Consider the following 27,138-nt stretch of genomic DNA (forward strand, 5'->3'; position numbering starts at 1 on the left):
GGGTTGAGGTGGATGAGGAGGAGGAGACTGAAGAAGAACAACCCACTCAACCCGAAATGAAGTTGATGCAATTGGTAGAGGAGGAAGACTTTCGGGTGGAGCTTCGGGGAATTAAAAGAAAGTTAGAAGAAAAAGTCGAACGACTTAAACATCACCGAAGCTTCGCCCAAAAAATTCTTCAAAAWTTGAATACAGAGGAAGAGGAGGTGATGGCTCGGATGAACCGAGAATTGTCTCAAATTAATAAGAGGCGTCAAGCCATCACCTCCATCCTCGAAAAACAAGTGGAAGAGGAGCAAATTTGTGAAACTTTGATAAGTAACATTAATTTTTAATTTTTTTATTGTAGGTATTTAGTGTTTAGTGATAGTTAGTGTTTAATTTTTATTTTAGTGTTTATTTTTTATATTGTTAATTTTTTCTTTTATTTTATTTTAGTGTTAATTTATTCTTTTATAATTTTTAATTTTTATAATAAATAGTGTTTACTAGTATATCTACCTTTTATTTTCCCATCAGAGGTTCATTGACTGAAAAGTGATATAGTTGAGAGGTAATCGAAACTCAGATCGCTGCATTCAGAAGCGTTTACAAACAGAGCCTTTGTAGACATTTAAAAATAAAAAACATGTACGTTACGCTTTAGTTGCTAGTTGTTCGTCATCATGCGAGTAATAAAACAAAAAATTAAACTTCCAATAAATATCAGTGATTTTGATATTTCTATGAACCAAAATCGAAGACATGGTGATTTATTACCTTCATCCATTCGATGTTTAATTGTAGGTCCAAGCAATTGTGGTAAAACTAACCTAATTATTAATCTTATTGAACAGATGAATGGTCTCAGATTTGAAAATTTATACATTTATTCAAAGTCTTTATATCAACCCAAGTATCAGTATTTGGAAAAGCTTGTAAAACCCATAAAAGGTTTGAGCTATTTTGCATTTAGTGGTTTAGAAAACAATCTTCCGCAGCCGCATGAAGCAAAACCGAATTCTATATTTATATTTGATGATGTAGCATGTGATAAACAAGATCTTATGAAAGCATATTTTACTATGGGGCGACATAAAGATATTGATTCGTTTTACTTATGTCAAACTTATTCACATGTACCGAAGCATCTAATTCGTGATAATGCTAATTTAATCGTTCTTTTCAAGCAAGATAACCTAAACTTACGACATGTATATGATGATCATGTAAATACTGATGTATCATTCGATAGATTCAAAGAAATGTGTTCAATGTGTTGGAAGAATAATTATGGATTTTTAGTGATAGATAAAGATAGCGATATTAATAATGGAAGATACAGAATAGGATTTGATTTGTTTATTGATCCTCAAAACAAATAAAAGCTCAATACACGGTTTTACTATAATTTAGTTATAATTTAACGTTCTTATTGTGAAGTCATCATCTTACACAATATCTTTTAGTGTGTGCATTTAGTAGGTAATTTATAAATAATATGAATACAGAGGCATTGCAAAATACAATCGAATTAAAAAAAAAATTAATACAAAAACGAAAACAGCTTCAACATAAATTAGCCTTAGTTAAAACGAATGAGCTGAATCAACAACGTAAATTTTTACCGATTACAACCGAACTTAAAACAATTGCAAAGAAATTACATGTAGATGGAGTAAAAGAGAATGATAATTTAAAAACAGAAAGTTATTCTAAAGCGAAATTCCRCCCTTTCATTGATATAAATGATTCTTTGCCATTTGCAATTGCAGAAGATAAAGTTTCGAACCAGCAACATCAGCAAACATCAACACTCGAAAACAGTGATTTTGAAAATATTTTTAATATGAATAATAAATCTGAAATTAGTAATCAGAAACAAGATATTGAATTGCAAGAACATTACATTGAAGATATATTGCATGGTAAAGAAAATGCTCAATTCGACAATAGGTTCGGTGTAAGATATGATAAGCGTCAGGATAAGTTTTTTGTTGGATCACAGCAAGTGAATTTTAAAGATGCAAATATTACTATAAAGAATAAAGTGTATGAAGCTACACCTGGATTATATGAATTGTTATTTAGAAAATATCCCAATAAGATATATACTGATAAGGACTTAAATAACTATAGTGATATATTGCATAGAACCCACGCATATAAGAGAAACTTTAATCCGCAAGATCGAAATGTTGCTTCAAGATCTAAAAAATATAAACAAATTATTGCTCCATTATTACGTGAAAAGCTATCATCATTCTCAACTTCAACGCCGAAAACGGGTCGAGGTATGTTTAAAGAAGTAAATAGAAATAAAATAGATTATGTGCATTGGGATGATCCTAATGAACTTGTTGAACGACTTCGTTTGTTAATAGCATCTCAAGCAGCTGGTCATACAAATCACTCAAATGAAATTGTTTCTATAATTGAGGAATTACGTGAATTCAATATTATAGCTTAATAAAACTTGTGATTCAAATTATAACATGTTTAGTTGTTAATGTACAATACGTGCAGCTGGTGCATATTGATTGATAAGCTTGGTAGTGTTTAAGAAATGAAACGTATGCAACGAGGATCTTATCAGATTAAAGAATCTACAATTAAAAGTGACGTTGTCAATGAATTACACAAGCCTGCAAGACGTAATTTTAATAGACGTAGAGTCATAATAAAAGGTATTAATGACCTTTATCAAGCTGATCTTGTGGAAATGATTCCTTTTGCTAATGAAAATCAAGGTTTCAAATACATGCTTGTAGTTATTAATTGTTTTTCAAAATATGTATTCTGTGAAAAGGTAAAATCTAAAAATGCAACTGATGTTACTCGAGCAATGAAAAACATTTTGGAAAAATTATCAACACCACCAAAAAATTTACAAACTGAYCATGGAAAAGAATTTTATAATGCAGATTTTCAAAATTTAATGAAACAGTATGGAATTCATCACTACAGTGTTTTTAGTTCTAAAAAAGCCTCTATTGTTGAAAGGGTTAACCGTACTTTAAAAAATATAATGTGGAAACGATTCAGTCTTCAAGGTCATTACAAGTGGGTGCATCTATTAGATGATGTTGTAAAATTGTACAATAACACTTTCCATCGCACCATTCAAATGAAACCTTCAGAAATAAACGAGAACAATGAAAAAAAAGTTTTAAATCAAGCATTCACTCATATAAAATTAGCTCACAAAAATAATAAATTTAAAATTGGTGAACACGTAAGAATAAGTAAGTTTAGGAATGCTTTTGATAAAGGATATACTCCCAATTGGTCAAATGAAATTTTCACAATTAAGGAAATTAAATTAACCAATCCAACAACATATTTGTTGTGTGATGAGAAGGGGGAAGATATATCAGGAGGATTTTATGAAATGGAGCTTCAGAAAGTAAAACATCCCAATGTCTACTTGATTGAAAAAGTTATTAAGAAACGTGATAATAAGTTTTATGTGAAGTGGTTAGGTTTTAGTGATAAACACAATAGTTGGATTGAAAAGAATAGTATTGCTTAAAACAAGATGCATTTGTATGTGTGTGATATTCAAGGGTTTTGTATACCAGAATTTGTTGTTAAAGAATTAACTATAATGGATGCTCAATCAATTCTACATCATCTCTTTAAACCTTCGAAACCATATGAAGACATAGATTTATTTTATAGAAAACAGGTGAAATATCTGGAAAGATATCATCATTTACTAGGTTACAACGAAGGACTCGAAGAACAGAAGAATGTTGCGACAATTATTAGAAAATTTCTTCATTTAAATGAATTTAAAAACAGTGAAACTGATATCATCATCTACGTGAAGGGTCACGTAAAAGAAGATTTCCTACGAGAAATTTTACCCGACTCATGTGTACGAATAGTCAACTTAGAAAAAATCAACGAATCGCCCAAATTGTGTAAAACAAGAAGAAGATGTGGATTTCATATTGTAGATAATTATGATTTTATGTGTTCATTAAATAATGCTAAGTGTATTTATGAATGGTTATGTAAAAAACTTATTCCTCAATAATAAATTCTTTTAAAACATTTAATGACTTTTATTTATTTAATCAGATTTCTCTCTTCTCTTTAAAACGTTCAGACATAACGTCAGCATTCTTGTTAATGCAGGTGTATCCAACACGTTGAGATTTGCGTGATAAGTCTGATTGCAAACTCCTACACAGTGCGGATATGAGTAAATACATAGTAGACACGTATAGTTTTGTTTATGGTTAGGGATTGAGATAGGTTAAGGAAAACGCATACATAAAAGTAAAAATTTATTTGAAATACATTGTTACATACATGACACAATGTTATACATTTATTAACAATTATTATAAATACATACAATAGTGCAAAACTATTCACATAAATTTATATGAAAAAAATTATTCTTCAATAAATTCAATTTTTGTTGTGTTTCCAATTGCTCCTCTACTAATCATGAATAACTTTGCACCATTTTTAATTTTCGCATTTAAATCAGCAATTTCTTCATCAGCGAGACGTTCAATGAACCGATGCGGTAATATAGTAGAAAACTCATCACAATCCACCATAACTTTCAGTCCATAAATTGTTGAAATTTTTCTAAATGAATTCACACTAAACTTTTCATCAACTTTAATACTTTTTATGCTAACAAATGATCCCATTTCTAAATCTTTGTTCAAATTTTTAAATGCTGCACTGTTMATCTTGAATATTTACGTTTTTCTTGCACAATCACAAAATAGTAAATTTATATTATAATATTTAATTCGTACTGATGTGAATAGTACCGTAAATGAAGTAAAACTGAATTAAATATTAAGCGTGTTTCCTCGTTTATATAGAACAAATGTAGGGAAACTAAGAGGTGAGGGGTACGGGGTTATTTTACTTAGAATTATTATGTCATGATCTCAAAATAACTACAACGTCATCAGTCTAAAAATAGCTGTGATTCATCGAGTGGTGACTCATTGATCTAAAAATAGCAATCAYAGTAGGGGATTCACATAATTTTCAATGTGGGATTCCCCAAAGTGACGCATGCGTAGACAAATTCAATGCATGACATCATGATCCAAAAATAGCACACAATTCTCAGAATTTTGAGTGGGGGATTCCCGGAATCCAGGAGTGGGATCCGGATTCCTGGAACCAGGATCCAGGAGTGGGGGTCTAAATTCCCGGAAATGGCGCATGCGCAGATGAAGTGAATTAGAATCGGCACAGCTTAACTACTCATTTCTGTAAAAACAAAGTAAATCTTAATTTGCTTACGTACCTTTTTTTGCTTATTTTATTTATTTTTTCTTTGTGTACAACATACTTCTACAAAAATTGGAAACGATTACTCTTTGACGAAAAAAAATTTCGAGTGTAGATATTGGACTTTATTAGTGCTGCTGCTGTTAAAGATAGTTAAGGGTTGTGAAATAGAAGTTAAAAATATCGAACGCAATTAAGCGAATTAAGCCACTTGGAAATAAATTAAAATTGTCTGCCCCTGACGGTAGACAATAAAATTAGATTGAAAGGGGTTTATAATGTTCCTGACGTAGAATTTGATGGAAGTAATTTTCTTAGGATGCACACGTGTTTTGAATGTTTTAACATCTATTATTAATTATTTTGAACTTGATAGCGTAGGAAATGCATGGAATCATCAGAGCGCTATATCGGTCTCTAATAATGTTTCAGATTTTGCATAGAATGTTTAAACTCTCACCTTTGGTGATTTTGTTGTGTTCTTGAAGCAAGTTTACTGCTGTTGGAACAACCATAAACATTTTACTAAATGTTAGAATCCTTTCACTAACCTGCTTGGGAAAATATCAGTTCATTACGAGCAATTGTTTTAATTCAGCGGGTACAAAATTGATGTTGCAATTTTGTATGTAAATTTATACATTCATTGAACCGAAACGAAAATTCCTCCTATTCTTGCGAATATTCAGCTCCATTTGTTTGAGTCTTCGAAGGAAATAACCGTAAATCGAGTCGATACATGAAAATCCCTAAACCAAACGAGTTTTTCATCGCTAATGGCCGTTATTAAAAATCGCTTAATTTCGCGAATTTTCTTGTTATTTATTAATCGGTTTCTAAACGGTCGTGTAAATTACACAACAGCTAATTATCTAATATGTTAAATTGATTAGGAGGGTGTCATCGGGTTTACAACTTGCTAATTTGATTGAATTCATTAGAGACTGTTTCAAGGGGTGTCGATACTCGCATGCCAACTTAATAATAAAAATTCAACAATCAACAAATACCATTTCATTAGCTTGATTATGTTTTTGTGACACGCCATTCTGCTCTTTAAATTTTCATGACCCGCAAACGTGCCAGAATCGTATAGGTGTTAATTATTTTTTTAAAAACAGTAATTTAGATTTAACTTTGGAACTGACATCCAAACGACATTTTTCTATAATCAGATTATAATAATTGCTGAGGTTTTCGCTTGCATAAAAGGGTAATTAAAAAGTGTACTGAGTTTTACAATTCTTCTCTATTCGGATCACCTTCATTTTTATGATTTATTTCGAAATATTTTCAGCACGTAATGTCCTTTTTAGCACGTTAATTATTTCCATATGTCACCAGAGACCTTAAACGAAATCTGGGTCCGCTGTGCTATTTTTAGCCAAATGAAAGAGTTTTTCACGTAAAGTAACAAATTTAATAATTCACTGGAAATTTCAGAGTGTGAATATTATATTTGAGTACATGAATCAGAGTGGTTAAATTTGAAAAGCGCAAATTCAGGGTGGGTGACAACAGTGTTGATTCATATCATATATTTATATTAGCTACCTCACCAGCGTCTGCTTCCACATGAATATAACTCGATTTGCGTTTGTAATTTTGCAGATTTATAACGTAGGATTAATTAATTAAGTCGAGTCAATATTGGCTCAAGAAATGAACAGCACGATATTTAATACAATTTTTTTCGGACAAACAGCCGTCGTTCGAGAGGATTTATGCCCGAAGTCGCCATTGTATAACTTTTTCATTTACAATTTATTGAGCTATCAAAATTTACCATCAACGACAGATGCGAATGCTGAAAATACAGAATGGACCGGTGCTTTTAAATGAGTTTCTTTCTTATATTTCCTCGTCTTCGAATTGTCGAATTGAAAGCAAGCGAGATGCTGAAAGAAAGTACATATTTCATAACAGGGCCTGAATTGGCCGGTCATTATTATTAGTACAATATTTTGTTCAGGCCCGGTACCGGAAAAATAATTCCTTGGCCTACATTTACCATGTTGCCGCAGGTTTCAATCAATTCAGCACTTTTTATCAGAAATGTTGTCGCAAAACTATTGACTTGTTAAATTTCACAATGAAATTATCAGAAGTGATTACCAATTGTTTATAAGTAATTTATCACACTTTTATTCTTCTGTGAGGTAATAACAAAATAAACAATAATAAAAAGAAATTAACTAATGGCATTTTATAAATGGCACTTTATCATTAATTTATTCTTGGAGGATTTTCACCTGACCTGACAAGAAACAATTAGTCAGTTTTATTCTGCTGTCAATTGTAATTTTTTCCGGCATGAAAATCTTTTTTTTTTTAATCGGTACTGGTTCACTCACAAGTGTGACTATGTCCTTAATTCTCTGATGATTCGTCTCAAAATCAGAATTAGAGTGGTAAAAAGTAGTGTTAATTGTGGTTTTTAGGCCTTGATCTTCTGTGATCTTGAAAAGAGAAAGCATCATGCAACACTCGATAGTACTTTTGACAGATAATGATCAATAATAATTAATGTGATGGTTAAAGAGAAATATTAGTATCTCGTAACAAATAAGTGCTTTCGGGCCGGAAACAATTATTATTGATCAAATTAAATTTCTTCTTGCCTCGGGATGATTATTGATTAGCGAGTGCTAGTAAGTAATTGGGTCTTCTTCTCATAATGTTGATCGTCTTAGAATATACATTAGCAAAAACAACTTTTTCCAGTCTTGACCCGTTAGATTAAATTAATTATACACTTGACAGTAAGAATTGTTGCTTAATTAATACCTGTTTTTTCAGAGCCGTGGTTTGCCTATACCTTATCCTGTGATATCTGGACCGAGTGCATATATCGATCCCGAAGAGGTAAGTTTATTGCGCCACTCTGTATACCCAATTCGCTTAATTCAATTTGTTCGTTCGTGAACTCAGCTAAAATTTATGCAATACAAAACGATTACCGGTTGGATTTTATTTAAATTTGTGGCGATTACTGCTCTTTAATACTAGTCGTCCACGTTTTGATTTGGTGTGTGCGTGCAACCCATAATTAGGTAAAGTGTTGTTGACCGATTTGCCGGCTCTAGTCCTTGACTTTCAGTTGAAATACAAATGGATTTTATGCTTTACGTAATTTCGTTCGTTCGAACCTAATTGCTAATTTAAAATTTTTAGAATTAAACGAATATTAAGAGCGGCTTGGTAATTTAGCGAGATTAAAAGACATTGAGTCAGACCGTGTTCATTAAGGCCAATTGGAGAGTTATCTTTTTTTCTTAGTTCTTTTCTCATCGACTCGATTTCTATAAATTGGAATTAAATTCTTTACTTGAAGTTGGATTCTGTTCAAGGTTTTTCTTATAATTTTATTTTAGAGGAACATCTTTGAAAAGAAGCCATTATTCAGAAGCCAATGAGTCTTGTAGACTTTAAATAAATATTTAATATTAACATAACGAAAAACTGATTCATATTTTGTTATACCTACTGTTGGATTTGTTTTAAGTGGGTAACTGATCACACAGTTTTTTTATACAGGGTGTTTCACACAACTTTACCTGGCATGCGCCTAATGTACGCACCCAAATATACAAGTCACAAAACACTGGATACAAAAAATACACATTTAATTATTTAATTTTTGGAAACCCATGACAGTAGTTGTCAAACTTATCATTGTTTCATTAATAGTCATAAACTGCTGTTTTTCAGGAACAATTATCATTTGTTCTATCAAGAGACGGCATTATCTACCTTAATCTAACTAACTAAATACGTTGTAATTTTTAAAAGAGTGAACAATCTAGAGAAGATTATCCAATTTTTAAAATTTGTAATCGAGTTCGTATCAGAATATGTATTATTTATTGCTTTCATCTTACAGGCCCAGGCCTCGTAAAATTATGTGAAACATCCTGTATTACCCTGTAATTTTTTACTGGGAATTAATCAAATGGACTGTCTATTACATCTTATGTTTCTCAAGGTTATCTTGCAGGGCATCGTTTGTTAGAAAAAATAATAGTAACAAAGAAAAAAGATGCTGTTATTGTATCCGGTAAAAATTTGCGACATTTAATGAATGGTGATATCGTATGATCAAATAAATTAATTCGGGTGCGCAAACTTTTTGTATCGCTACGAGTACAACAGTATAATACCTAACAACGTATTTCTCGATATTTTTCAGTTCGTATAGTCATGCAAAAAAAATATCGATAAAAAATCGAAACATGATTGTATAGACCAATGTTTTTTAAAATAAAACATTGTATTTAATTTCAAGATTTTGGGGATTTAAAAAAATATGAGGGGATTGTTATGGAATTGTGGAATTCGTCATTTTTGTTGTAGGCTGACTGTTTCGATTTTTCATGGAGTAATCGGGATGCACCGGAGTGATGGCGGTCCCATTTCCTTCGTCCCGATCTGTCGGCATTCGGTCAAACAGTCCAATATCCTCGTTATTCTTTTGGCCGTTCGTCATACCCTGCAACATAATCGCGGACCATACATAATAGGTGTCCTTGTACTAAATTGAAAAAGCGTATTGAATGCATAATAAACGCTGAAGATTTTTCACTCGAATCCCACATGACACGTGAATATCAATAACACACGCCTGAAAGATTCCCGACATTGCTACGGCAAAGCTTCGAGCGCTTTGGGCCCACCCAAACTCTTGACCTCCAATCAATCAAAAACCGCCGCTTAAAAAAACTAAAGCGATTTTTTTCTCCCTTGCTTCTATTATCTCGTGGCCAGGTGGATATGTAGAGAACGTAATGAATATGTTACGGTCGGATTTGCATAACTCGAATTGGGTTAATAACTTCAACCGCTAATGCATCAGGATAATAAAGAGGTGTAATCAACTCCTTTCAAACGTGCGATGATGGCGGCCACACCTTGACAGTGATACACCTAACTAAATAAATAAGAGCTATTTTATACCACGTTCCGTCATAAAACGGAAAAGTCTTTTATTAAATGGACGTAATTTATAACGATATCGGATTGAAACGATGGGCATTTTTGACTTTGGTACACCTGCGGATTCAGTTTAGCGGAAAACCGCACAAATAACTGCCAGAAACCATATTTAGAACAGAAAAATGATGCTGCGAGAACTGTTTATTGTATTTTACAACGTCTCGATATTATTACAAATTAGACCAATAGTCAAAATTTACATAATGATCCTTTTTGTAAGATAAGTCGTTCTTTTATGGCTATAAAAATTAAATGCTTGTCAGGAGCATATGTTTATGTCAATAACTAAAAATGTTAATTTTACTCAGAGATTTCTTCAATTTGTGAGCCAATTTTTAAAAATATGTTGTTGTTTTCCACACTTAGTAAGAAAGAAAAATGTTCTTAATCGGAATTTTTACTGTGAGCTTTGTTCCTGGTTCAGAATTTATCGATTGTGTCATGAAAAATAATATGTTGCTTAACATTTTACCGTCTTTACAATAAGTGGGCTAATAATGATGGACAAGCAAAACCTTTTTTCTAAGTAAAACCACGAGGGATACATTTTATTCGGTAAAGAATGAATGTAATTCCAACAGGTATGCCTACGAGAGAAATTTTTTACCATTTGCGCACAAAAAAAGCCACAAGCCGAGCCTATGGGTAGGCAGGTATATAGTAGCATAACTTGCCAGACTGAAAAAAACAGGTGTATCGCCTTTCAGTGATTTGTAAAGGGATGTTGTTTATTAGTATACAGGATGTTTCAGAACTCGCGCCCCATAGAAAAATGCCAAGTAAAATAAGATACCAGCAACATGAAAAAAATGTTTAAAAAGTTATACTTTAGCAAAAAAAATTAAATTTTGACGTTTAATTTTTTTATGTCTATTTAATATTACCGATTGTGTATATCTGTACCTCAGAGCAAAACAGTATTAACTACCAAAACACATTCAGGAGAGCACTTTTAAAACTATAATTTTGATAAGGTGTCTGCGACATTCATAATATTCAAAAACAGGAAAAACTGGAGTTAATATTAGGTATTTTGCTCTGAGGTACAGATACGTTTTTTCATAATTATTCAGTAAACCTTCAAAAATTTGTCTAATAAAAGCCATAAAACACGTTAAACAATTAAACATCATAGTTACAATTCAGTATAGAGTTTCTTTGTTCTTTCTACTAATAGCTTGCAGCAAAAAAAACATGGAAAACAACAGGAATAAATAGGGTCAAACTGCAAAATTCAAATTTCTAAAATTTTGACGTTTTTATATAGACAGAATTTTTTTCCTGGTACCTATTAGTTAACTTACTTGACATTTTTTCTGGTACGTGAGTTCTGAAACATTCTGTGTTTGTGAGAGATAATCAAAGATTAGTAGTCAGCTAAAAAGGAACCTTTCTAAACGATTTCTATTTTTGTACCCAGATTAAAAGTTAATAATGAATAATGCTTCCACTTCGAATCTTTTGCAGTAGACGACTATTACTTAGCTCTTGAATATTCCGTCAAGTTTTTCTTCTCTTTCGTAGATCGAGAATGAATGAAGCAATCTCGACGCGATTTGAGATATATTCCAGGGACTGTTCTCGAGGTCAGTAAGGGGTTACTTACGATGACAAAAAGGCTCTTTTACGGAAACAGTCTCGGGGCTTTGACATTTTACCATGAAACTTAGAGGACTGGTTTTGTTTGTTTCTTCGGCTTAAAAAAAATAATGGTGAAGCGACTTTGGTAAAGCTGTCACTTAATCGAAAATCGTGCTTTATGTTAGATAACTGGTACAATCGATAAATCAGAATAGAACTATTGCACACATAAATCACTGTCTCTCCACCCATATGTTCGTTTTTGTATGGGATGATAAAACTTTCTCTCCCTTCAAGTTTTGCCATATTCAGCACTCTTCGGCACTAGAAAAAAATTATTGACATGGGAAATAGAATTGTAATGAGGCCAGAAATGCATGTTTTTGAAGCAGAAAAAACATGTTCTATAGTATCCAGTGCATTCGGAACATAGCCACATTGTTTTTTTAATTTTTAGAGGAATTATCAAGCAGTCGAGCACTTTTTATAGCTACACAGTGAATAGCTGTGATAAGACTCTTGTGAAAAATAAAAAATTCTTGATTTAAATTTTAATTTTTTTGGGTTCAGCTTTGCTGGTTTAAGACTAATTTCTAACATAATTAAAAAAAAATTGCTATTCTATAGCAGGCCCCTACACCAAATTACAAAATCATCGGCCAACTATAATCTTTTCTTTTTTTATGTTTATTAATTCACAAATGAAAATGAATTATGAACAAAAAAATACACAAAATTTACAAATTTAATAAAATTTTTACAAAAGAAAATGAAAAAATTATTTGGTATAGGGGCCTAAATGTTGATTCTAAACAACTTTTTTTAATAATTATTTCGTATTTACATAAAAGACACTTTACTATACAGAAAAATAGGTTTTTTAAATATTTCTAGGACATACTTGATTTTTCAAAACTAAAATTATAAATTACGTTAGCAGTAAGCAGAGCTGAACCTCAGAAAATTTAAAGCATTTTTTTTTTCCAAGAGTCGTATCCACCTATCCGGGGGCACACTGCATAACGTTTTTTTAGAGTGCAGAAATTGCAGAAATTTAATTGCACTTGTTTATTTGGCATTTGACATCTTTTTGTTGTACTTTTCTCAAAGAGAATGTAACAAGTTATTCTGTTATTTAGTTCTTGTATTAGCTATAATTTATTGTAATCTAGAATTATGAACTTTTAGTAATTTAAGAATTTCAATCATAAACAAAGCACAATATCCGTTGTTTCACTTTACCGATTATTTTATTTGATATAAAGTCTTTTGAAGTAGCTTCGATCGCAATGTAAAGTTCGCAATTTTGTCGTAATTTAAATCAAGAAGTTATTATCGGTATTTCCATTGTTGATTTTATTTCGCTATTTATGTTATGAGCAATATGTACCTATAGAAGCTACGTATCAAGTAAATTGGTAAACTTGTAAAACTAAGTAATTTTCTACAAAGGGTTCAATTAAAATTCCACCCTTTGACTTGTCGAAATCGACTTTTAACTTCTAAATCTTTCCTCAATCCTGAAAACAGAACTCAGCGATAATCGGTTCTATCGACTGGTGGCGGCTTAAGGTTGACGTCAGACCATAAAACAAGGTGCCCATTATTCTTGTTCGGCACCCTAATTTAAATCACCTCTCGTAAATGTGCAAAATGAAGAAATATCTGCTGACAAGCCAACTTTTAGGCTTTCTTTGTGAAATATGATCGGCAAGCATGGATTAGAAAAATGCCGATTTTCTACGTATACTTAATAAGGTTAACTTTTTAACAAGACTCGATTTAATTAAAAGAAAAATCGGATTGATAAAATTAAGGCGTAAGCGGATTGAATCGATCGATGATGAAAAGAGAAAATACTATTTTATTTTTTTGTGTACTCAATGGAAAACAGTGATTTAAATACATAGAAATCAGTTAAGTGCCACTTTAATCGTTAGCATCACTTTTCTCATTAGTAAGGTGGTCACACATTTTTTCAAACTTTTTTGAGTTATCCAACTAAAAACATCTCGTAACATTCGATATACCTTATGTCTCTAGACTTTATAAGTAGTAAATTTGGAGACGCTTCTTGTGCTGGTGCTAATATTTCAGAAGAATATTCGAGTAAACCTTTATTCGACAAATTTATATTTGTCAAAACACAACTTTGATTGAAGCAAGAAATTTGTGAAAAAAAATTGTTTGAAATCTTTCTTTCCATTGACTACTGAAATAAATAGCATAAGAAAACTGTAGGTTTACTATAATAGCTCGTGAAAATGTGATTCACTCCTATCACACATTTTTCACTCGCTAGTAAACCTTGAATTTATTTACTTGTAAAACAATCTATTAATGTTTTATTAAAAAACACTGCTACAAAATGTACTAACTTTGTGACACTTTTTATGCAATACTTTTGTCATCAGTTATCATTGATTACATACGGTTGTTTGGAGTATAATATAATCAATTTCATCTGTCAAATGTAATAACAAGTCTAATACAAAAAGCGCTTAACAGAAAAAAAGTATTATAAATACGTGTAACAACCTCTTATTGTATACTCGTACATTGGTAACACTCGACATTGTTTGGCTCGTGTTTTTAGTATACTATTTTGCAAAAGCTTGTTGAAAAATATTTTAATCGGAATAAAAGTGTCTCAAACTAATCGAATCGAGGAACGAATCCTATAAACGCTAACCTGTAGTGTTTCTCCTGACAAGTATTGATGCTGGAATCTGTTTATTAAAATTTTCTTCTTTGTATTATAGAGTGTATTTCACTGGCTTTTTCGTTTCGGTAATGTGGTGAGTCACTGTTTTTAATGTCGGTTCTTCTTGTATTGTAAACATCTGAACGGTTTTTCAAGGGACTCGTCAAGACTTCTTTCATATCCTCCCCCTAAAAAATCGACCTATTTTTAATATTCGTATTGCTCCATCTGGGCCAGAATAATAAGGAAGTTTACCTTTTACAATGTTTGCTTGCATTTACAACTTTGGGTACGATGAACGTAATGTTTAAATTAAAAAGTTATGTTTTGTGCCTTTTTCCAAATTTAGTTTATTTACGTTCAACGTCTCGTAACATTTCATTTTTCAGATCGTTGATAAATGAAGCTTGATGAATTAATTAATTCACGTGTTATATAGTTTTTTTTTATTAGGGACCGAGATTTTATAGTTGATTAAAATTCTGAAATGGTCTCTTTATTGTAGCTGGGGTAGTAAAAGTGAATCTTGCCAAAACCGCGTTTATCTCGAGGATTATGATAAAACACACGACGTAAAAAAGTTTTTACGGCGCGTAATTAAAAAGAAGCATTTCACTAATTTCGGTAATTTCCAACGGTGGATGTTATCATTGCCAACAGTGGCGGAAGATAAAATCGAGACGATGAGTTTTTCCGTGCAAAACCGGCAAATGCTAAAACTAGAAGCTAGTTGGAAGAACATTGCTTTACATCAGGATTTAATTGGCAATTTCCCTTTTCTAGAATCGAGACGTTGTTGGAATCTACTCGTATTCAGTACCTACAATGCTTTGGAATACCTTCGATAGTTGTACCGGTATTTATTTGAGTGTAACACTATAATGTGGGCTGTTGACTTTTTAGTTGCATTGTAATGCAACTATTGTGACCGAAAAATTGATTTATGTTCGTATTTGTTTGACATGTGGTCATGTGGATGGTTATCTTTCATAATAACGAATGTCTCTTCTGAATTGATTGATCCAACTACGAAGAAAAACATAACACAGATGTTGGGATATATTTTATCCACAAAGTCTGAGAATCTGACGTACGAGATATTAATTGCTTTGTTTTTTTTTTCTATCTTGCGTTTCAGCGGAATTAATTAAGCGCATGAAACAAAGGTAAATACAGGAATCGGGGGTTTTAATTAAGCTACTGGTGCATAGTGGACTGCGGAAAACTATTGTTAGCATTTTCATTATTTTGACCACAGAACCTTTATTTACAATTTGTTTTTCGGCTTTCAAAAATATCCTCCATTTGTTTTCCATTCACTTGACTTCGGTAAATTAAAAATGTTACGCTGGTAAAAGTTCTGTCACTGTATTGGCCATAAGCCATGTTTTGACGAAATGCAGGAAAAGCTCCAAAGGAAAATCCCAGAATAAGAGAAACAAACACTTCATGGAACGTTCTCGATCTTACCGCACAAACGGTTTCGGTGCTTTCTGATTCCATTTTTATTATTTTCGTAAATCTTCAAGAATTTCAACTTTGGATGGTATTTTACGAGTAGCTAAATGTAGATGTGATAGTATGACGACAAAATAACATAAAACAGATTTACTTAATTGCGGGTTAAACAGCTGATTGTCTAAAAACATATGTTTCTGATGTCTGGAACAGATTTATCAATAAATGTTCCAAGGGTGTGCCCAAAATTTATTTTTTAACCTAGAATCGCATTCATCACGTTGTCTAGCACATGTTGTACCAGTGAATAAGCTCCTCTCTAAATTTTCCGTCATTATTTACACACTGTTAGGTAATTTTTTTAAAGTAGGCACACAATTGGGACATTAATTAAATAATAGATTATTATTAATGTAGTTTTATTCAGATTTTTTTTATTACAGAAATTCCAATAAATTATTTTTTATTTGATTGTAACTTAAAATTTATTGAGCCAAGTTTTTTGTAACAGAAAGTCTTATTTTGTTAAAAATTGAGTTTTAGTAGCGTCATGCAGGTTTGTTTTTTATGTCTAGAATTTGATTCTGGTCAAGATAATGTTCCGGTCAGTTGAGTTCGCCAAAAGTTAAGAGAATGAAAGTGATGAATAATCCGTCGAACTAACCGGATTGTTTATCATTTATCAAATGGAATTTGATGCGTGAGTAATTTCGACACGGTTCGCAGATTTTTTTTTAAATTAAATGCGAAAGGGATAATTTAATTAATTCCATCGTATTTTTAATTATAATTACGACAATTTAGTTAATTCTTTTTAAGTTGATTCAGTTTAAAACACCAGTTTGTTACGAGTAATTTTAAGGACATTGCAGCAAACTTTCTTTACGTTTTTGCATCTATAAAACTTTCAGTATTAAGTTTCAAACTGGAGTTTATCGAAGCTGAAATTTTTGCATTAGGTTTATTTTGTGAAAGTAATCTAAGTTTATACTGTTACAATTTCAGCCATCGATTTTATTAAGCTCGAATTTAATTTATGAATAATTTAAAAATTTAGGATCCATTTACTCGTCCCCTGACATCAAAGCTGTTCTGCATTATTTAAATCAATGGGATAAGGAGCAATTTAGCTTTTTTTTGGAAGATTTTGAAATTAAAAGTTAATGAAGTGATATTATTTTTTCAATATACGCCAAGATCCGCTTCCATGCGAATTCCATGAATCTCTCAAATCGATGAACAGGGAAAGATGTCTGCAGGAAAGAGTATACATTTTTTACAAAGACTTGAATGTAGCCATGATGGTCGGAATCTTTGTGAAATTAATTAATTTTTAAAATTTATGTGCCGTCTGGTGGAAATATATATATCCCGTGATTTATTAAAATTTTATAAATATATCGTCTTTAGGTAAAGTAGTCTTTCTATCTGTCATCGATATGACATACAAAGGGGCAATGTTCTGAAGCTTAGTTACGTCCTTGCTTGCTCCTTCACCTATTTATTAACTAATTTTCGTGACGTATGTACTGAGGCGATCCCATATTTGGAATGGAAAAATGATTTAGTTTTGAACATTTCTTTTTTAAAGATATGAAATTGCTTTGTATTCCTGGAAGATATGTATTTTTCTAAACGGTTTTTTAACCTGCTTGTAATTTTTTCTTTATTCGACTTGTGCATACGCTATGTGGTTTATAGTACGCCCATTTCTGGCTCGATACTTTTGAGGTCATATTGATGCTGGTAGTTCGTTGTTTAAGAACGTGTAGGTTGTAATTTAAAATGTACCGTTTCTTATACATTTAGTTACAATTAGAAACAATAACTAATTATTAATCACGTGCAGGAGGAATAATAGTACATTGCCTGACATTTGATCTTTCACCTCGTAAATGAGACTCTGCTCTTGTCATATTGTATTGTTGGGCTTTAGTACCTCGAAAGCTGTAATCGATTTTTTTGAATCAAAGTGAACGTAACTGTATGGCTTTTCAGTTTTACTCCTACGCTCTTTTTGTGACTAAAGTCTGATTGACGTTGTGTTAAATATGCATCAGATATTACTTCGGATCTTAACTAGTTTTATGCAATATTCTACACGAAAGCTATCACATTAGACACGAAAAATCAAGACAAAACTTGACATGTCATAAAGTCAATCTTAATAAATGTTAAGAGTCGCGTTAGTCAATGCTGAAACGTTTGTTATTTATTGTATACGTGGAGTGAGGACAGAATTTTGTGTTCTCATCTTGTTCAACATCAGGATGAATTATCACTTTTTCTAACGACATTACCCAGTTGCCTAGACAGCTCATCATTTTTGACGAGCATCAAAGAGGGTGCACAAACGTGGCTAATCTTTATGCGGAGTAAAGCTTTTTTGGTTAGAAAATGTTAATGACATAATTAAGCTTTTCCGCAAAATTATAAAGTGAAAACCTCTTTTTAATATTTTATAAAGGCAGCATAAGGAAAATTGTAAGGCGGCCACTATTTCCGGATATTAAATAAAACGAAGGAAAACATAAATCAATCAATCTATCCCCTTACTCTATTTAATATTGATAAGTCATACTTTTGAAATCTCTTCGATGTTTTTCGTATTAAGCCTCAATTGGTGCTTAATGTCAAAGTTTTCCATGTTTAGTATTTTTGGATTCAAGTAATGGTGAGTGCACTCTTCACTCATATGTCAGAGTTCTTATTGATTACAGAGGGTTCGGTATACGCACAGCGAAAAATTGTTTGTCAAAAGCTCATATAAGCAATGAGTCATAACACTCATAACGAATGCAAATCTTGAGTTCTATGAGAGGCATTGTTCATCGAGCTTATCCCTTTCGTTAGCGAGGGACACAGCTGTTCCAGAAGTTACTAGAGAGTTGTGCTTAAGAGAATAGCTATAGCTGATGTAGTAAATGTGCGGTGATGTTTCTCTTTTATGTAATTGTTATGGAAATATAGTGAGGTTATGTCATCTACACGGTAAATTCTGGGAAGAGAAACAATGCATGAGTATATGGTGTTGTAATGTGAATGCAAATGAGGAATCTAATAAACATCTTTTATATAACCTCTTGTCAGGGGCTAATTAAGGAAATTGGAGCACTTTACTCTGAAATGAGATTGTCTAAGCTAAGGATTTGATGATTTTTTAATCATTAATAGTTTGTATTTATGCTTTTCTTGGATTCGTTTTTGTTTGCTATGAACATTACTTAGCAGTTATGGAGTTTGTGCACTGACGAGCAAAATAAATTTTATGATTGCTGAGAGACTTGTGCTCGTAACACCACCGTTTACAGAGCATTAAAGATGGTTTTAATGGCAAGTGCATATAAGACTCGTTGCGGTAATTACAGTGTATGCAGTAAAAAAGTAAAGTAATGGAAACTCCGGACAGTAAAAAACGAAATTAAAATTTTAGAAGGGGAAATTTGAGACAAAATGGATTCAGTTTATTTGATGAAGTTTAAATTTTCGACTAAATACTGCTTCATAATAAATGTTTAACACGAAATAATGGAATAGTACTTGTATTTTGCTTGCGACAACGTTTTATTTGGTCTAGGGGTTTTGCTGAAATCTGAGAGTAGGTTATATTTTTTAATAATAAGACACCGTTGAGGATCTCGTCTGAAAGTTTTTCAAACTTTCATTGGTAAAGACTTATTACATGTCCAGAATTTCGCCTTATTTAAGTTTTTTGACAAGTGAAACGCTCGTATATTATAAAAGCGTCACCTGAGTCCGCGTGTGAGGATTTATGTGTTTTAATCCATCCATCAGAGTGTAAAACCAAACAGAATTGCGGCAGGTTTTCATTAATTATGGCATTGTTTGGTTCACCTCTAGCATTATCATAGCGTATATGCAAACCTGAAAGCTATTTTTAACTCTGCGTGACGCTTATTATGCGAGCTTTTGTCACAGAATTAAAGTTGTAAATAAATTATAAGAAAACACATTAGTGTGTTATTTTCGATGGAAATTATATATATTCAACAGCCGTCGCAATATTTCTATACGACCACTTAGGGGGAGATTCAATTTTCACGAAAATAATAGATATTATTACAATCTCGAATTCGCTTTTGTCTTGCGTTTGTTGTAATTGTTTTTGACAAGACCGTTCAGGTCGTATTGACAGATTAACCCAATCTTAAAGTCTTTCTTACGTATTTTGAATTTGTAGTATTGAAAAGTCCATTGCTCAGGTCCTAATCTCAGTTATCTAGATTAAGAAACCCTTCAACCTTAAATCTATTTTATTACGTTAGCGCCAACGACGCACTGCAAATCCGCCTCAATCTCCACATAATAACGCGCGTTCCACTGTTTTAATTCAGCATGTTTTAGGTCCGCACTATGCGAATTTCCCTTTTATCGTCGAAATAGCGGCAAATACGTGACCACTGGCCGATGTGAATATTTTTTCAATTGTGTAAATAATACAATTTGTGTTTTTTAATCGCGGTTTGTTGGAAAACATTGTGATTTCCACTTTCCTGAATTTAATGGGAACATCTCGTTTTGAGGTCGGTGCACTTTTGTTTCGCGTGAACTGTGAAGTTTTCTAGGATTATCATCGCTGTAATTAATTTAGACATCGGATCGATAATCTAACAACCTCTCAGGGTTAAGGCTGTATTATTTATGCAAAAGTCGATTGAACATTAATTGGTCGAAGACATTAAGAATTAATAATATCTTTATTTGTGTGCATTAAATTAGAATGTTATCGCTAGCTGCAAGTTTCCTTCTGGATGAACGCTAATTAAGGACAATTTACTATTGTTGTTTTAACAAAAAGCGGATAATTATTTATAATTTAAGATTCGAATTATTATGGTGCTCTAAGCCGACCGTTTAAAATTACTCATCGAAATTAACAAGAGTTGTTTCCTGGCTCTCTCGAATTGGTTAATTCAGGAATCGGTTTTACTGATTGAGCTTAAACGCTTCACAAATACATATCTAATTCGTACTGGTTACGTCAGAAGGCTGGGGAGTTATTGAATTATTATTAGATGGGGTAACCTATCCCACTTCAAGGGATGAAGTTCCCTTAGGAAAGGATTGAGGTTTCATGTTTATATTATAATTTAAGCTTTAGAATTCACGTTGTGAATTTATAAGTTTTTCACTGTGAGGTTTGTTGTTTGGAAATGTTTTCAAGCTTCAAACATAATGAAGGTTTTTCTTTAAAACTTTTAATCTTTTAATTTGTTGTTTTGGTTTAAAGTTGCCAGTTTATAAACTTATGGTAATGAGAGTTGGATAGGCAGTAACTTTGCTTAGAATAATTAGAAGCTTCAGAGTTTTTACTGAAAATATTTTTAATGACTTGTAAGTTGTAAAAACTAAATTGCGAAATGAAGTTGCATCAGGTCAAAATAAAAATGTGCATTAAATGATTTAAGTGGGATGAATATTTTTGAAATCTTTTCAAAACAATTTTTATTACTCTCATATTTGCTTTGAATTTGACTCAATTTACTGAAAAGGGTTGGCTACAAAGATCCATTTCTTGCTCAATTCTTAGTCAGCATGAACAATCACTTTCAGATAGTGCTGTTTCATCACAAGAATCATTTATTTTGCAGTTAATTGACCTAAGCATCCGAATTACGTTAAGACTAAAATTTTATTCCTTATTTCTTATTCCAACCTACAAGACAATCTTATATGTGGACAAATCTTAACAAATTTTTCTGTGTCGCATAATTTAAGCAAAGATAGGAAATTTTTCTTAATGTCTTTACTGTTGCTTTAATGAAATTTCAAATTGGTTCCGGTTAAAATTCCACAGGGATGGAATCTCAGCTGTGCAGTTTGAAAATGCTGAAAATTTTGCAAAGCATTTAAGATTTCAAACACAACAAGCAAAATAACTTCTTTCAGATGTTGCAGATGTTATTGTTATCTTTCAAGGAAGTTTTCACGTCAGACGTTGTAATTGAATAAATCGCGTAGCAAATTTGAACATATTTTATCTTTTTGTTGATTTTATTTTATGTATCGAAACATCACTAAGTTGTATTAAAATCTGTAAACAAGGAATACGACTTACTGCATTGTAGACCTTAGTCACATTTACTTAACAGTGATTATATAAATATTGGTATTGGCAATTATGATGATTATTTTGTTTGTTGAATCAATATTATCCCTGACTACACACATCCAATACAGATTTTTTATTAAAAATGATAAATTGTAGAACGCGATTTCCTGCTGCCATTTTACGTTGAGGATTTACTTTGGAAAGTTCGCTGTAACTGTGAGGTTTTACAATATTTGGAACCGGAAAAATTGATACAAATCGTGACTTTACTAAAATTTGAAGTTTAGAATAGAGGGATGTTTTATGAGTTTTGTACGTAATTTAGAGAGACATTTTTAGAGCTTGCAAGCCATAAAGAAATGCATTAGCGAGTGAAAGATTAGAAACATCGTAAATTTCAAGAATTTTGATAGTTGCTTTTAAAAGAATACTGAAATAAACTGCGGGATTAAATTTGGTGGAATTTTGGAGACGCAACAGGGGTTTATAATTTCCATGATTTGAGAAAAAAAATCAGAAGACTAAAGTTTAAACTTTTGTCTTAATTTGATTATTTTATATAACAGTGTTATTGTTGCTGGTGTAAGTAATAAAGCGTGATTGTGTTGTTCACAAAACAAATCTTGTAATGGAACAAAATACATTCTGATTATGTAATGAAACGATATCATTTTGTTCGGTGAGCTCATAAATATGTAATTAGTAATTTGTCGCTAGGTTTATGGCGTACAACCGCTGAATACTCGGAATAATCAGCTAATGGAAAATCTTCTATTTAATTATACCGGTAGGTGTGCGAAGTGCAACCGTGTGAACGTATATATTATGTATTATACTTTTGTATGTGATTATTGTACTATTTGTCACAGGATCAAGGCCGCTTCAACGTTCCTGCATGTACGTATTCCTGCTGTTTGTTCCTACGTTATTTTCCTGCTATGCCCGAAGAGTAGAATGTCGAGTCAAACAGCTGTTGGCACTACTGTTCCTGCAAATAGATCGACCTTTTCGCCCGTTCTCCTTTCCTCTTCAACTTTTTATGTAATGCAATATTTGCAATGACTTTCTAAGAAGGTTATAACACACTTCGAGAACTCGCCCTGGGATAGAATTCGGTGAGACTCGATAAGGATAAACGCTTTCCACCACATTTTACTGGCGAATTAATTCGACACCAGAAAGAGGATATCTGAATAATATTGAATTTATCTCCGAAACAAGTTTCTCCGCGTATTTACCTCGCCATATCTCACACATCCAGAATTAGTTGAAAACTTTTTGTTTGAATTTGGGACTTTATAGTCGAAATTTTTCACGAAAGTTTTCTCTCCGATGAGGGTGCATTTAAAGCGAATTTGTTCGGAAACTATGCGAAGGCCGATAGGAAATGTTTCGCCTCATTATGGAGCACATGCAGAAAGCTCGACGTTTCCAGGACGGAACTCAGGTATATCGTGGAATATCCGAAATAGTTAACAAGCTACTTTTTTAATATGAATGGAGGAAATGTGTTGGGAAAGTTCGCGTGTGTCAGTCAGTTGAGCTCTTATTTAGACATCACCCTTGACGGCTCTTTATTACAAAAGAAGTAAATATGGGAAACGCTTTATTTATGGTTTTATTCACACCATATTTTTACAAGTCTGAAACATGTGGAATGTGAAATATGCTGCACGTCTACCTCTAGAAAATAAATTTGCCAAACAGGTGCTCTTACATTTGCGGTCTTATTTGGGACCAAAAAAGTGTAAAACGTTGCAGTGACCAAGCAAACAACATTCTCTAGATTCTAGATGTTTCTGTTTATTTTTTAGAAATACAAGCGTTTTGTGTCAAATCTTCTTCATCTGGCAGTTTAGAAGAAGTGAAGTATCCTATTGGTCGGCATGACGTTAAACCATAATACTTTCTCAAGCTATCCCTTGAAATACTCATTCTTGAACTGTCTGCGGAGATTATAGGATAGATAAAAAGGGTATCTGATCCATTCCTTGATAGAAGTAGTATATCACAAGACTGCGCTAGGATTTTTGAAGGATGACATGTCCAATAATAACGTATTACTTGACCCTATAGACCCTAGGTGTTCCCACACTCGTGCAGTCCTGCTATCTCTCGTCAAGATCTCCGTATTAAGGCAATGTTAACGACGCGATATCGATAGCGGTTATTAATGTTCCTTTTCGGAAAAAAAATCAGTGGCGATTTAGAATGTACGCTTTAAACAACGTACAAAAAGCTCAAGCTTAAGCTAATCCGTTTTTAAAAAGAGTCGATTGTCACCGTTCCATTTTTCCGTGACTAATTGGGAAAAAGTTTCGGGGCTGTCATCAAGAATAACCGAAATCAGTTGTAGCAAACAGCTGCAAACTGGGATCGACGAGTAAGTCGACGGTGAATAAACTTTGATGAAGACGTCCCGTTTGATTGATGATGTAATTTATGAAGCAGAAAAAAGTGTCAATATTGTCCCAAACTATGTTAGGATAGGAGCTGATAAATGTGTTTTAAGAGAAACTTGTCCCAACAAATTTATTTATAATCTATGATTTTCCAATTGCGCCAGCTGAGGTGTCCACGTCAGTAGACACGCGCCCGAAATTAATTTACCAGAGGACACCGGGGGTGTTTCATATGAAGACTTTATTTATTTGGAAGGCTCGAGTTCGGGAAGTGACGACAATCGGATAAAATTAGATCGGGACGTTAAAATATTAACGCCGCAGAAGACACCGGCAATATTTTTAGTCGGCATATGTATTACGAAGCCAAGTCGCAAGTTCATGGTCGCGAATGGGCGGGCTCTTACATAATTCACGTGTAGGTAGGGTTGTAAGCGGGACAAATTACAAGGAAATTAATTTGACGACTCATATTTAGGCAAGCTAACGCATCTATTATTTTCCGTTTAGTTGTCAACATGATTGTGCGTTAAACAATTAACATCTAACAATAAGCTGCGATATATGGACGAGATGACATAGTTGCCAAACGAAATCGAAAACGAAATCATTCTAGGTAATACTACATATGAAGTTACGATACAAATAAATTTAGTAATAATATATTACAGCCCAAGTGGGAAATGCGTCATTGTTCATTGTGGCTTGTCATTTAAAAATATGACAAGGAATAAGTACTTTGCTTATACTATGATTGAGTTTCTGTTTGTTGGATTTTACTTTACCGCGCAGGTGCAGTAAACCGTTTTTTACGATTTCGTTTCAGTTTTGTAATGTTTAACGTATTGACAGTAGGTAAACCAATACCAATTTATTAAGTACTTTAGCATTACATATGGAACGGCTTGGCCTATTTATCCGCTCATTTTTTCTCGCAGAATTGCCAATTGATGGCAAAAATACCAACCTTGAATTAATAAGTATATTTAAATTTTATTAAAATTATCATAGTTCTCTTATTTTTTTATTTTTATTAATTGGCAACTAATTTATTTAATCAGATTGTCATGTTCCAAGAGGAAATGGCTTTTGGAATTTTAAACAAATTCCACATGGAAAAATTTCTCGGTAATTATTTGCTTGCAGAGGGGAAAAATTGCAATGCATTTGAAAGGCTGAATATAAGCTAGAGCTTTACGTTTTTGATTTATATTTTTTTAATTGAGGGAATTTTGTGGCTGCTGGGTACGGTTGCATGTCAAAATAGTGTCAAGAGGTGACCTACTTTGGCACTCTACTGTACTTCAATGGTTAGCTTCTTTATGTGGCAATATGTCAGATCTTGGAGTATAAAGCAAATTTATGTTTTTCTGAAAAGTCCGTAAGTAGATTTGTGTTCAGGTCAAGAAGTTCACCGGAACAAGAAAACAGTAATTAATGAGTTTGGCATTTGAGAGGTAAAAGCCACGTAAAACGTTAAATAGAACCGCCGTAGTAAATCTTCATTGTTGGTATGAGACTTTTCGATAAAAAATTGCTGTAACGTTTAGTAAATGCATAAAATTTTGACACTTTTATTAACCTTCGAATGATTGATTAACTATTAAATCGGAATAAAAAATTGTCGGAGAGTTTTTGGTGTAAAAATTGTGGGAAATAATAGAAGTGAGTCCGAAGTTTTCTTGCCAGTCTTTTTAAATGGGAATTCTGATTGATGCGTATTGATGAAAACGAGATGATTGATATAAATCGCGGATGCGGCAGTAAGTGAGTTAATAACGGTACAAGGGAGGAAAAATTAATTGTGTTTGGCACGTCATTATCTGAATCAAAAGATAAAAGCGTTTAATCTAGACAGGATGGCGAAGCAAGTTAAGCGTAATGAAGTATTTTGTAGCTTCTTTGAGCGAAAAATAATTGTACCACAATGCACGACATGCATCGAATACGGTACAGGTACGATAACCTTTCATTATCCAATTAAGTTTAAAGCAGCGCATTTTACACAAGTCTTTATTCGTACTGCAATCGTACCATTAATAGATATTTTATCCATTTCAAACCGACGCTGGCTGCAATTATAAATTTTTCAAACAGCACGTACTAGATACCGACATAATTATACCATCATTACCGACACAACTTCAATAATGAAGACATTTTTTTTTAATTCAGATTATCATAAATCAAACCCGGAGACTCAAAAAACCCATGTCTCCGGACCTAAATGGGAGCGCTGTTATTATTACGCAATCATCTGGCACTAGAAAATAGATGAAATTTTCGTCGAAAACATCATCAAGCAGATCAACAGCTGTATCTAATTTTTGCCAATCCCTGGCCTTGGCAATACGCACGTCACGTCATGATCAACAATAGATAGTTGGCCATGACTTTGACATGAACACCTCAGCCTACTGCCTAGCGACACACAGTCTAGCTGGCTCCGGCAGCACGGATTACTAAGCAACAAACTGAATAAAGCTCCCCCACCCGTTGGAAAGTGGTTAGTTACCTTCACGATAGTTTTCGGAAAATTACGGACTGGGAGAGTGACAAAACACAGGAGTGACCACAATCTAATTCGGCATTATTATGATAATTTACGTGACTTAACTGTAAATATGTGCGTAAATTAAATATTTTAGCAGGAAATGACAAATTTACCATTCATT

The 27,138-nt window shown here is 32.7% G+C and overlaps 1 protein-coding gene across 2 annotated transcripts in view; it reads left to right on the forward strand.

Moving 5' to 3' along the window:
• LOC123014741 (sestrin homolog) overlaps positions 1–27,138 on the forward strand; it is a 170,759-nt gene that overhangs the window by 31,434 nt on the left and 112,187 nt on the right. For both annotated transcript variants that reach the window (XM_044413995.1, XM_044413998.1), the window contains exon 3: positions 8,053–8,118. In XM_044413995.1, coding sequence (XP_044269930.1) covers positions 8,053–8,118 — 66 coding nt within the window. The remainder of the gene's footprint in view (positions 1–8,052; positions 8,119–27,138) is intronic.

Source organism: Tribolium madens, unplaced genomic scaffold, assembly GCF_015345945.1.
Source record: "Tribolium madens isolate multiple individuals breed KSU strain unplaced genomic scaffold, Tmad_KSU_1.1 Scaffold_97;HRSCAF=244;Tcas5.2_LG3a, whole genome shotgun sequence".
Taxonomy (NCBI): Eukaryota; Metazoa; Arthropoda; class Insecta; order Coleoptera; family Tenebrionidae; genus Tribolium; species Tribolium madens.